The sequence below is a fragment of the Sinocyclocheilus grahami genome, unplaced genomic scaffold (genome assembly GCF_001515645.1).
Source record: "Sinocyclocheilus grahami isolate Dianchi unplaced genomic scaffold, SAMN03320097.WGS_v1.1 scaffold872.1, whole genome shotgun sequence".
In the NCBI taxonomy this organism is placed as follows: Eukaryota; Metazoa; Chordata; class Actinopteri; order Cypriniformes; family Cyprinidae; genus Sinocyclocheilus; species Sinocyclocheilus grahami.
In genome coordinates this window covers 135,824-148,675 of record NW_015506051.1, presented here as the reverse complement: position 1 = coordinate 148,675, position 12,852 = coordinate 135,824, and the positions used below count along the sequence as shown (strand labels likewise).

At 41.5% G+C, this 12,852-nt stretch overlaps 2 protein-coding genes across 2 annotated transcripts in view; both read left to right on the top strand.

The window, feature by feature from the left end:
* The window catches only part of ift74 (intraflagellar transport 74), a 17,985-nt gene extending 7,044 nt beyond the window's left edge, over positions 1-10,941 (top strand). The window contains exons 8-19 of the mRNA XM_016248254.1: positions 1,053-1,191; positions 3,211-3,273; positions 3,401-3,544; positions 3,626-3,666; positions 3,863-3,942; positions 5,231-5,284; positions 5,648-5,745; positions 5,839-5,965; positions 7,938-8,101; positions 9,080-9,205; positions 10,263-10,323; positions 10,403-10,941. Of these exons, the coding sequence (XP_016103740.1) occupies positions 1,053-1,191; positions 3,211-3,273; positions 3,401-3,544; positions 3,626-3,666; positions 3,863-3,942; positions 5,231-5,284; positions 5,648-5,745; positions 5,839-5,965; positions 7,938-8,101; positions 9,080-9,205; positions 10,263-10,323; positions 10,403-10,512 (1,207 nt within the window). The 3' untranslated portion in view covers positions 10,513-10,941. The remainder of the gene's footprint in view (positions 1-1,052; positions 1,192-3,210; positions 3,274-3,400; positions 3,545-3,625; positions 3,667-3,862; positions 3,943-5,230; positions 5,285-5,647; positions 5,746-5,838; positions 5,966-7,937; positions 8,102-9,079; positions 9,206-10,262; positions 10,324-10,402) is intronic.
* Positions 10,942-11,945: 1,004 nt separating this feature from the next.
* The window catches only part of tek (TEK tyrosine kinase, endothelial), a 30,178-nt gene continuing 29,271 nt past the window's right edge, over positions 11,946-12,852 (top strand). The window contains exon 1 of the mRNA XM_016248253.1: positions 11,946-12,345. Within this exon, the coding sequence (XP_016103739.1) occupies positions 12,285-12,345 (61 nt within the window). The 5' untranslated portion in view covers positions 11,946-12,284. The remainder of the gene's footprint in view (positions 12,346-12,852) is intronic.

The following is a 12,852-nucleotide window of genomic DNA, read 5'->3' as shown; positions in this document are numbered from 1 at the left end:
CACACACACACACACACACTCTCTCTCTCTCTCTCTCACACACACACACTCTCACACACACACTCTCTCTCTCTCTCTCTCTCACACACACACTCTCACACACACACTCTCTCTCTCTCTCTCTCTCACACACACACACACACACTCTCTCTCTCACACACACACTCACACACACACTGAAACATTCAGGAGCACAGCACAGAAATTTGTTGTCAATGCTGTCCCACGACTTTTATTAGTAAAATAGCTTCGATACTGAATCAATACATTATATTTCTCAGCTACTAGATGGTAAAATGTATATTTTTTAAATAACTAAACTCACAGCTTCACAGTTTGCAGAGTGAGACGCACAGACGCAATTCACATACGCAACTTTCATCCCAACTTTTATCTTTCTCTCTCTCTCCCGCTCTCTCGATAATTAATTCAAATCAATGCTATAATTCATGCATTCAAATAAATGTGATCTTTCCGCACTACTTCATCTCTGTGTCTGATTTAAAGTGGGCAGAATGCTAGATCTTTGCTGTGCGTTGAGTGGTCCTTTGCCTCCACGTCATGCATTAAAATCATTTAATGCACAGCTAGCCGTAGATTACATAAATGACAACAGAATTGTTTTGTATTGTTAAAATTGATTAATTTTTTAATTTTTGAAAAATGTAACAAGAGACTGAAAAGTCTGAAATTACATCTGTAAATAATAAAATAATAATAATAAACTATACATATACATAAAAAAAAAATATATAAACTGCTTAGTTCAACCTCAAGCATTACTGTTATGTTAGTCCAATCTGACCTGTGCTGCAGCCTGGAATTAAACCACATCATGCTGGTTTGGTCTGGTCAGAGGAGAACTGGCCCCCGACGGAGTCTGTTTTTTCCCAAGGTTCCCTGAAGAATATACCTGTACGTCCAGAGGAGTGCGGCTCCTGTGATGCCCAGTGTCCAGAGGATGGATAGGAGGATCTGCCGCTGAATGATGTTCAGTGTTATGAGGATGGATGATTATGGTGTATACTAACAACTTTCACTCTCTTTCTCAGGAAAGAGGATATGATCAGAGCTGTGGAGGATGATATAGTCCAAGAGAAGCAGGCTGCCCAAAACATCATTCAGAAGATGTCTGCTGATAAACAGGCCAAGTACACTGAGATGAAAGCCACCAATGAAGAGCTAATGCAGGTTTGTCTCATTCCACCCAATAATACCACGCTAAGAACTGGTGTGCTAACTGTTTCAGCAGAATGCAAGTAACAACACTAATGTGTCATTGTCACAGAGCTGCTCTCCGTTCCCTGGATTCCCTTTTGTTAACAATTTTTAGATAAAGATATGAACCCATACTTGGTTTAAAAACCTAACCTTTACCTTGATGTGGAGAGCGGTTGGACACACTCTCACACTCTCTCTCTCTCACACACACACTCTCACACTCTCTCTCTCTCACACACACGCTCTCACACACACACTCTCACACTCTCTCTCACACACACACACGCTCTCACACATGCACACATGCACACACACACGCTCACGCTCTCACACACATGCACACACACACGCTCACTCACACACACACGCACACGCTCACGCACACGCTCACACACACGCTCACACGCACATGCACACGCTCACACACACACACTCACACGCTCTCACACACACACTCACACGCTCTCACACACACACTCACACGCTCTCACACACACACTCACACGCTCTCACACACACACTCACACGCTCTCACACACACACTCACACGCTCTCACACACACACTCACACGCTCTCACACACACACTCACACGCTCTCACACACACACTCACACGCTCTCACACACACACTCACACGCTCTCACACACACACTCACACGCTCTCACACACACACTCACACGCTCTCACACACACACTCACACGCTCTCACACACACACTCACACGCTCTCACACACACACTCACACGCTCTCACACACACACTCACACGCTCTCACACACACACTCACACGCTCTCACACACACACTCACACGCTCTCACACACACACTCACACGCTCTCACACACACACTCTCACACTCTCTCTCACACACACCCACGCTCTCACACATGCACACATGCACACACACACGCTCACGCTCTCACACACACGCACACACACACGCACACGCTCACGCACACGCTCACACACACGCTCACACGCACATGCACACGCTCACACACATACACTCACACGCTCACACACACACACTCACTCACTCTCTCACACACACACACTCACTCTCTCTCACACACACACACACACACTCTCACACACACACACACACACACACACACACTCACTCTCACACACACACACATACACACACAACTGCCAGACTGACCACCTGAGCACTAAATCAATGGACATTTCATTTATATTGCTTCAACAAACCGTTGGCTTTCACATGGATCGGCCATCTTGACTTGTTAAAAGACTTGAAAGAACTTTTATACATTTGCTGTGATGCATTATGGGAGTGGAAGATACAAAGTATGGTGGGAAGTGGGTGGAATTTCGTATTTTATATTAAAATGTGATACTATATCTGCAATACTAATAAAGGAAGTATGTTGTGTTTCTTTGCTTGTATTTCAGGAAATGCTTTTTATTATTTATTTATATAATTTATTTAATTATTTTTCATGTTATATGACTGTGACTGGTGTTCAGTGAGTTATTGAATCATTGCACTACCTGACCCAATGTTGATTTTCATTGTTTTTGTTTACTTGGATAAATATTGAAGTGTTTTTTTTTTCTTTGAACTTTTTCATTTAACTTCCTCAATTCATTTTTTAAAGGACTTTTTAAAACTGTGTCCCCAGTTGTTTTTTGACAGTCGTATATGACATAAACAGTCAAACATGGGGAGTGATAGCGACACCAGTGTCATAGGCTTGATTCCCAGGCAATGCAAGATCTGGAGAAATAACTAGTCACTTTTCCATGTCACTTTGGATAAAAGTGTACGTCAAATGGATGTTAATGCTAAAAACAAAAATCAATAAGTGACACAGGTCTACATAAAGTCTAGTTTACTTCAGTTAACAGCTTCACTACTGGCTCCAAACATCAAATTCAAGTCTGTGAATGATTTGTGAGAGTGATTCCAAGTTTACTGTTATTCACTGTCATGCCGTATCCGCTGTCTCTCATCTGCATCCAGGAGCTGGATTCCCTTCAAGAGGAACTGGACGCTCTGATGAGTAGGAAGGAGACGTTTGAGGCGGTGAGTGGACACACACACACACACACACACACACACACACACACACACACACAAACACTGTACTACTGTACACATTAGAAATCGCTGCTGCTACAAACATTCACACTCTTGTGTCTTGTGCTTGCAGGATCTGGTTCACTCTCAGGCCAAACAGGAAGCAGTCGTGCTGCACGAGAAACTACTGGAGCTGGAGAACCGTAGAGACGCCATGCTGGCGGAAGACAGGACCATGGGCTCGCCACAAGAGGAGCGAGAAAGCCTCTTTAAACAGGTCTCTAAATCATTTATTTATATTTTGCATTAAAATATTTCAAGTGACTTTACTTCACGATTGTTCTTTTGCTGGTTTCAGGTGAAAGAAAACAACCAGGAAATAGCCAGCATGGAACGACAGTATGTATTTCTAAAACATGTGTGTGTTTGTTTTGTTCAAACGTGGATATTCACTCGTTAGATGCGCATCACTGCACTGAAAACGCCCATGTGCTGTATGCAATATTCGTAGCAGTTTATCATATTTACTTATACAGTGTATGTCTTATGATTGATTCATAAAAAAGACCAAAATTAACATCCTGTTTTTATGAAGGCTGTCCGAGGTACGTGAGAAAATTAGCCATCTGACGGAAGAGATGCGACAACTAGACGCTGACATGGAGGAACATCAAGGTGCTGTTTTCTCTAAATACATTCATTTAATTGGGATGATCTGTGCTGGTTTAGAGAGAAAGGAATGGTGAAGGGGACAATAGTAGATGACAAGCCTGATTCAAGCTCTGCTGTTTTCAGTTAGTACACTTATTTATCTGTATCTAATTTATGTCTTAAAAAATAGTCACGCATTGTATGCTGCATTTCAATGAAATATTGTTCATTTTAAACCTAAAATTAATATTCGACCACAAATATTTGATCAAAATGAATATATTTGCCAGAATTGTTTTGTACTTTCTTTAGTGGTTGAGGTTTGTGCACATTTATTTATTTATTTATGTATTGGTTTATTTAATAGGGACCATGCATATTCATGAACATTGTTGTATAAATATACATCATGTAAATATGCCAGAATTAGTAACAATAACTACTTTTCATCTGCAGTCCCTAGGCAGGTAACATAAAACTAACATAAAGATAGCCAACAATAAATCAACATTCATTCACTATAAATTAAAATATACACGTAATGGTGACATATACATTGACAACAAACAACAAAACAAAACAGAAATACATGGTCAGTGAAGCTTTGAAGTTTAATGGCAAGCTGTAAAATGAATGTTTTGCACCAATCAGTGCATGGGAATTAAAACGCATGTACTATGATCAGTGAAGCTGTGTGCGCTGGACGTTCGGTGTCTGCTGCTGTTTCAGTTCAGACTGCTAGGGTCAGGACTCGATCAGACTGATGGGACTGATTTTCCTGGCTCTGGTTAGAACTGTACTGATCGAGCTTTCAGCCATAAGTGCATTACAATAATATTTATTTTTAATGTAGGCTTTAATGTGTCTTTAGTGGAATGAATATTGCTATGACTGTGCTGATACTCAGAACAAAAATAATAAAATAAGTGTATTACTATTTAATAATAATAATAATTATGATTATGATTCTTCCTTCTTATTACCTCAGCATGATTGGGCAGACCGAAGGAGCCTGCTCCCAGTTTGTGTACACTTATGCACTCTTCTATACGGTTTTTAGTATAAATCAGGGGTTCTCAGCTCTGGCCCTCGAGGTCTATTTTCCTGCAGAGTTTCTCAAATCTTGATCTAACACACCTGAACAAGCTAATCCAGTTCTTCAGGAGTACTAGAAAGCTACAGGCAGGTGAGTTTGATCAAGATTTGAGGTGAACTCTGCAGGAAAGTGGACCTCGAGGGCCAGAGTTGAGAAGCCCTGGTATAAATAGTGATAAATAGTGTGGTTTATAGTGTGATTTATTTAAATCCACAGGGGAACGGACCCAGAAGTACAAGGAGCTGCAGAAGAGAGAAGAGGAAATCGACTGTGAGTCTTTGTCACTTTCACACAATGCTGAATGTAAATGTTGCATTAAAACTCCATTACATTCAAATGTATGAAATATCTCTAAATAATTAAAGTAATTAAAAAATGTAATAAATGCTTTTTATGTTCTTTTTTTTTTTTTATCAAATTCACTTGTTTTTTTACTTTTCAATGCAAAAATAAAAGAAAAATGTTAAAGCAAAATAAGAAATGAAGATATGCTTTAATGGCAATTTTTCTTTCTTCATTTTTGTAAGAAATGATGGGCCAAATCAAAGGTCACCCTGGGCCAACCTCAAGTCTAAACAATCCTCTCGTGTGTTTATTATCAGATTGATGAGCTGATGATGTGTGTTCTTACAGCATATCTGAACACGTTTGAGGAGAATACATCTCAGGAGCAGCAGCTGATCAGAGACGCACAGAGCAGCATCGTGGCGTTACTGGAGCACTCCAGCAGGGTACGGCTCATCTGACCTCACTTCAGGCCAGACACTCTTCGACATAGCAGGCATTCACTTGTCTTTTTCATGCACTGTGGTTTTTCTCTCCAGAACATCAATCGTCTGCAGCAGCTGTCAGCAGTCACCGCTCAAGAGCTCCGGTCCATGCAGGAGGATCTGAGCTTCAAAGAGACGGAGATGCAGAAGTCTCAAAGCACAGCGAAAGGCCTTTCCTCAGGTTAGTCTCTCTCTCTCTATCTGTCTGCTCCAGCGCTGTCCGTCTCTCATGGCTGTCTGCGGGTGATCTCATGTCTGTGTAAGTCTGGCCTATATGAGGAACACTGTCAGATCACTGTCTGAGTGCGAACAGCTGAAGATCCTCCTCTCTTTCTCTCTCTGTCATTTATTCAGGTGTGAGCTGCTGGCCAGTGAAGGGCCTTTCCTTCTTTTGTATAAGACGTTCTTCTCTAATTCCCAAACATGGTCTTATCTCCTCAGAGCCATCGAGAAACGCACCACACGGCTTCCTCTGAGTGTCTCTCTTCCTAGCAGTCAGGCATTGTTTGTCTCTATTTGATGATCTTGTATTATTTCATATTCACAGTCCAGCAGAAACAGATTTTGAAGACATTTGCTGTGTGTGTGTGTGTGTGTTTGAGAGAGAGGGAGGCAATATTTGTGAGGAGGAAGAACTTCAACTGTTAGTCATAAAGCTGCACTACATTAATAAACATGCAGTGATCTGTATAATGACTGCTGCTCATGAAGAAATATTTCCAGTAATTCAAACCCTGCTTTCATCCCAGAGGTTAAAGGAGCTGCGGAAATACATGATGTGTGTGTGTGTGTGTGTGAGAGAGAGAGAGAGTGAGTGTGTGTGTGTGTCTGTCTCTCTGTGTGTGTGTGAATGTGAGTGAGTGTGTGTGTGTTTGTGTCTGTGTGTGTGTGTGTGTGTATGTCTGTTTGTGTGTCTATGTGTGTGTGAGTTAGTGTGAATGTGAGTGTGTGTGTGTCTATGTGTTTGTGTGTGTGTGTGTGTGTCTGTCTGTCTGTGTGTGTGTCTATGTGTTTGTGTGTGTGTTGATGGTCAGATTGGAGCACTGGTGAAAGGACACCTAGAAAAGGAAACAGTCCAGAGTGCTCAGAAGTGCTGACAGGGTTTTTTTTACTGTTATGGTTAGGTCACTCACACGCACACACACACACATGCACGCACGCACACACACTGCATAGACACACACACACAGGTTTACATTTGTGAAAAGTGGGGAGTCTCCATAGGCGTAATGGTTTTTATACTGTACAGACCGTATATTCTATTGCCCTACACCAACCCTACCCCTAAACCTACCCCTCACAGGAGACTTTGTGCTATTTCAGATTTTCAATACACTCCATTCTGTGTGATTTATAAGCGTTTTGAAAAGTGGGGACATGGGGTAATGTCCTGAAAAGTCACCTTCTCCTTGTAATACCTATGTTATACCTTTGTCATTATACACATTTATGTCCTCATTTGTCACAAAAACGCCCACACACACACACACACACACACACACACAGATCAGCAGGTCTCCTGGTGGGACAGAGATTAGGGCTCAATATCTCCGATGACGGGCTTTTCTGCATCTCACACTGACCAGCAGGCACTTCCTGTTTCTTGTAGCAGGTTTAAGTGTGTCATGAATCTTTGTAACGGAGAAGCCAAAATTTGCTTGCAATCGTTTCCAAAGGTAATAGATCATGACCTTTGAACCCTGTACTGCTTCCTGCTCTCATGCTCTTCTCACATTACACATGTACATGCGGCAAAGAAGTGATTGTGAAAATTAGCCAAAGTCTTGAGGTTAAAAGACACCTAATGGGTAAAGCTCCATGATGTTTGCTGTCGCTTTAAGGACACTATTGTCTTCTGAAGAGCTGCTTGGAGCCGAACCGAACTTTACACCATTATTACACTGAACTAAACTGATCTGAATAATGACACTATCGTCTTCTGTGGAGCTGCTTTACAGCAGATTTGGAAGTTTGCAGCACTGATTCTGTGTTACTGTGAAGTTGCAAAGCGATCTGTATTGTGTAAAGAGAGAGTTTGTTTGTAGTGACACCTGTAGGAAAAACGGCAGCCCTACACAGACCAAATACAGCTTTTATATTTGACATGCTGATGTTTTGTGATGTATGTTTGTACGGTGTGTTTATTCTTGCAGAAAGTGAGCGTCTACAGCTGGATCTGCTGAAGGTGGAGCAGCTGGAAAGCAAAGTGAGCGCAGAGCTGCAAACTCTGAGAGATCAGCTCAAGCTCATGACGCAAGAGATCCACACATACAGAGATCTGGACGCTCTCAAAGCTGCCGGAGAAGACCGCAAGAAGGTCAGGAATCCACCGTTTACACACTCAGCAGCTCTATTAGTCTAATAGTTTCTGTTCGCTCTGAAATATCAATTTCAGCAAGAAAATTGCGGATTAAAACGTGCAAGGCTTCAAACATTACTAACCCTTCAGTGAGGCCAATAAATGTTTAGCCATCTGAAGCATTGAAATGTAAGTTTGTGATATTCTTGATAAATTGCTGATGTATGTCTTTGAGATGAGCTTTAAGATCATTAGTCTTGTAAGATCGGAGCGTCAGAGACGTTGGAGCGAATCTGCTTCTGTCCACAGTGCTTCGATCATATTCAGTCAGGTGATTAGTCTGGCAGATGTTTAAGTGCATCTTGCTGCTCCAGCAGTTCAGGTTTGATGATCGTGACACTATCTGTTTCACGGTTTAGTATTGGTGTCTGACTAAAGTTCTAGCAGTTGCAGCTCTTTCGTGGCTGCTGGCTCTGTGACGTTCTCATGGTGGGTTTTTGTGGAAACGGGTTCTTCAAGGTGAATGTTTTCTGTCACTGTGCTGCAGTACTTCTGTGTTGTTTGGACACAATGGTTCGTAGCGTCTGTCCGATGGTCTCTTTCATTCACTATTCTTCTTCTCTGATGAAGTCTTGCCATGCTTTGTGTCTGCAGTTAAAATCATAAAGATTGTTGTTCTTAAAACACCAAACTATTGGGCTGTTAAGGTTACAGACGCTCCTGCTAAACGGGCCGCCGTTATTTGCCCTTCTTCACTCAGTTCTCCCATGATTTGTAATAAACACTGCTGAACACAACTTATGCTTCACTGATATACAAACTGGAGTATAATGACGATAAATAAAACATAATCACAATGTTTGTTTTTCTCACTGTAGCCTACACCATAAATTATATTAACCCTTATAATAATGGATAAATAGCATAATCTAATATAAATGTGGTGGCTATGTTCGTTCACTCTCACAGCACTCAGTGTGTCGTTTGTCCCATCAGAGGCTGCAGGAGGATCGAGTAACACTCTCTCAGAGGAAGGACACAGTCAGGATGAGGATACACAACATGAACGAGGAGTGCGAGTCTCTTAAGAACCAGTTACAAGAGAACGAGACCCATGTGGAGGTGAGCATACACACTCCATTCAGCTTCAGATGAGTTTCTGTTTCTCACTCAGTAGCACAGTACTCTTTTCACTGACCGTTTCTGTCTAACAGAGCAAACCGGACTGTCCAGACATCACATTGTGTTGATAAAGACCATGATTTCACCATGCACATGCACTCTTTAGATTTTCTCCCGTAATGCCCATGCGTACACTAGCGAGAGCTGTTTTAGAGCAGGAACCACTCGCTCAGACTCCAGAGATGTGATCTGGTGGGTAATGCATGAACTCAGATGTGGTCATTCACATTTCTCAGTCACCGTGTGTACGTGCACTCAAGAAAATGACCTTTTCCAGGGTTTTTGGAAACCGCAGCATTCTAAAATATTCTGTAAATTCAAACATGTTTTCTTAATTTCATTTTACTCCCTCAAAGGGAGATTAATATATTTCAGTCAATATATTTTCATCAAGCGTTTGATCTTATAATTAATTCAGCTCGAGGCTGCTGCATACACCTCTGTGTGGAGATTCAGTGACATCAAACATCTTTCTTTTCCTCAGTGTTTTCAGCCCGTGATATGAGATCAGTAAAATGGTGTTTTCTGCATGTTTTCAAATAACATCCAAGACATATTTTGGCTACATAGTACAGTCATTTTGGTTCCTTTTGTTGTTGTTGGATGGATGGATGGGGACAGAGTGAACTTCAATTCTTTTTTTGGATAATAATGAAGGCAGTCTTATTTGTCAGACCCCCGTAAAACACACTTAGTCCTGCTATCCATGAATCTGAGTCCTCACCATCGTTATATATTTCCCAGCATTAAAGCTGCTCTGTTTAAGCATTTATAGAAGACATTATAAGCCATTACAGACATAACAGTATGACAGTCTGTAAAGCTGCTGTGGAGCAGTGTGTATCGTGGAAAGTGCTATACAAATAAAGTCGACTTGAGTTGACTTTGAGACTGAAGTTTATCTGCATGATGAGCCAAATAGAGCTGAATGTGTAAACATACTCGCTGAGTTTTTCAGTTGTGTTTGTGATTTCATGTTTTGCTGTCCTCTTTCCAGCTGACCAATATGGAGAGGAAGTGGCAACATCTTGAGCAGAACAACTTTGTGATGAAAGAATGTATCTTTTATCATGTATGGATCTCTATGAGAAGTGTAAATACAGTTGATGTGTAGCCCTCCTTAACTCTATTGTGCAGTCATCGCCTCCAAAGGTGTAGAGAGCGATTACCGCCCAGTGATGAAGAACGTCAACAAACAACTGCTGGAGTACAATAAGATACTGGTCGATACCCTGCAGAGAAACTGAGGAGGGGGGGCACTTCCTGTCTGCAGCAGCTTACAAACCCACTTCCTGTTCAAGATGAGATCACACTGCGATTCTAGAATATGATCCACATTTCATAATCTCAGGTGTATCCCACACAGTCTTGTGTTATCGGTGAGAATCGAGTCATGTCACAGTCTGTAGAGCTAAATAATAACATTGGTGTGTAATTCATGTGATGTGTTTTCCACAGTAAAAGACTGATTTTATTCCACGTGTTGTTACTGTGAGTGAAGCATCACTGTAGCGTCTGTTTACAGTGAAAACTGTCATGTTACCCGAGTGAAAGCCCAACTGTGAATGCAGGAATCTTAGATTAATAGCAGGAAGATGAAAATATATTCTGTTGATGGATTTCTGTAGATGTCAATGGAAAATCCCCACTAAAATAAGAAGCAAGTGTGTGTGTGTACCTGGTATTCCTTACGGCATGAGGGCCAAATGTCCCCACAAGGACAGTAATACCAATCCATTTTGACCTTGCGGGGACATTTTTTTGGTCCTCATGAGGAAACGAGCTTATAAATCATACAGAATGAAGTTTTCTGAAAATGTACAAATGCCTGTAGTTTCCTGTGAGGGGCAGGTTTAGGTTAGGGTTGAAGTGATAAATACAGTTTGTACAGTAGAAAAACCATTACGCCTATGGAGAAGGTTAGGGTTAGGAATGAACCCATAAAAGTGCCAGACACTTCAGATCAAACTCAGTTCCTGGAGCCCTGCAGAGTTTTGTTCCAACACGCATGCTATGTAGTTTTCAAATAAGACATATATCAGTTTTACATTTCCAAACATTACTTTTGCAAGTCCTGTTATATAGATTGTTAGATCTACGCAGAGACCGAGTCGGCCCGGGATTACAGGAACAGTTCAGACTGAAGGATAGAGCCACAGAAGAACGGGCTTCTCAAAGATCTTCGAACAAACCATCTGCAAACTTTTTAAAAAGTGCACCGTACATTGGACAAAACTGTTTTAGAAGGCAAAGGGTGGAAACACCAACAGATTCTGACTTGACTTAAGTTAATAAATGAATAACTATCCATAGAATTGTTTTTGAAAACCTCCACAGAATTATTCACAAGTGACCGTCACTTTTCACAGTACTGTCATTTTCAGGTTGGTTGTTCCATGAATTTTTGTAGCTACATTTTAAGATTCAAGACTTGTTCTCACCAGTGAAAGTGTTGTCTGTCCATTCCTGGTTCTCGTTTCTTCTACAGTGTGAGAGGAAACCCAAGCACAACACACGCCCTTCATTTGGTCCACATGCTGCTGAAGCTCTCCAGCATGTTCTGTCTGATGCAGACTCTGAATCTCTGTCAATGAAAGGAGAATTTCATCAAACATTCAAAATACGTGTATAAAATGCTAATCACAGTAAAACAGGCATGTGCTCAACAGCTTGACTTGGAAGTTTGGTTGGTCATGGTGAAAATCCCTGTCTGATGAAGAGGTTAGATTGATTCTCTCAGGAAGGCTGCTGCGGAATGTCTCTCTCATCTCAAGAGTGGGAGCCTCCCTTCAGGAGCCGCAGTTAATGACATGCGATTGTTTGAGCTGCGGCCTTTCCCATCCTCACAGCACAGAGAGAGGAAACAGGAAAAAGGAACTTCAACTCCCTGTTTCTGGACGGCAGACGAGAGGGTGGAGACACTGGGAGGAAAAGAAAGGGAGAGTTCATTTGTGTCCGAATCGAGGGATGTGTGCGCACTGGTTTCTCTGACAGACCGCCAGAAAGATCTTCTCTGTGGATGTGGACCATGAGGCACCTGTCCTGCGTCACGCTGTGTCTGATTGGCTGCTTGATCACAGGTAACGCTGTGTTTTCATTCGCTGTTTCTCTGCTTCGTGTGGTTCTGGCGCTCATGAAGGAGCTTGAAGATAAAACAGTCCCATGTAACAATAGCCGAAGCTTCTGATAACATTCAAAATTACTTTGCAAGATTATTATGGTTCACTTATTACGCCAATATGTGAAGCTAAATATCCAGGACAGAAAATTATGGAGGTGATGTTTAAACTTTTTTTTTTAATTAGAAATAATTATGCTTTGTTTAAATTACTCATGTTATTTTGGTAATTGAGATGGTTTGACATTATTTTATTTTCCAAAACGAGTGGACTGAAAAATTTATTTTATGCACTTTTATTTATTGAACTGCTCACGGGTCCTTGAGATGGTTGGGGTCCTCCTAACCCCTAAAACGTGAGTGTGTGTGTGTGTGTGTGTGTGTGTGTGTGTGAGAGAGAGAGTGTGTGTGTATGTGTGTGTGTAAGAGAGAGAGAGTGTGTGTGTGTGTGAGAGAGAGAGAGAGAGAG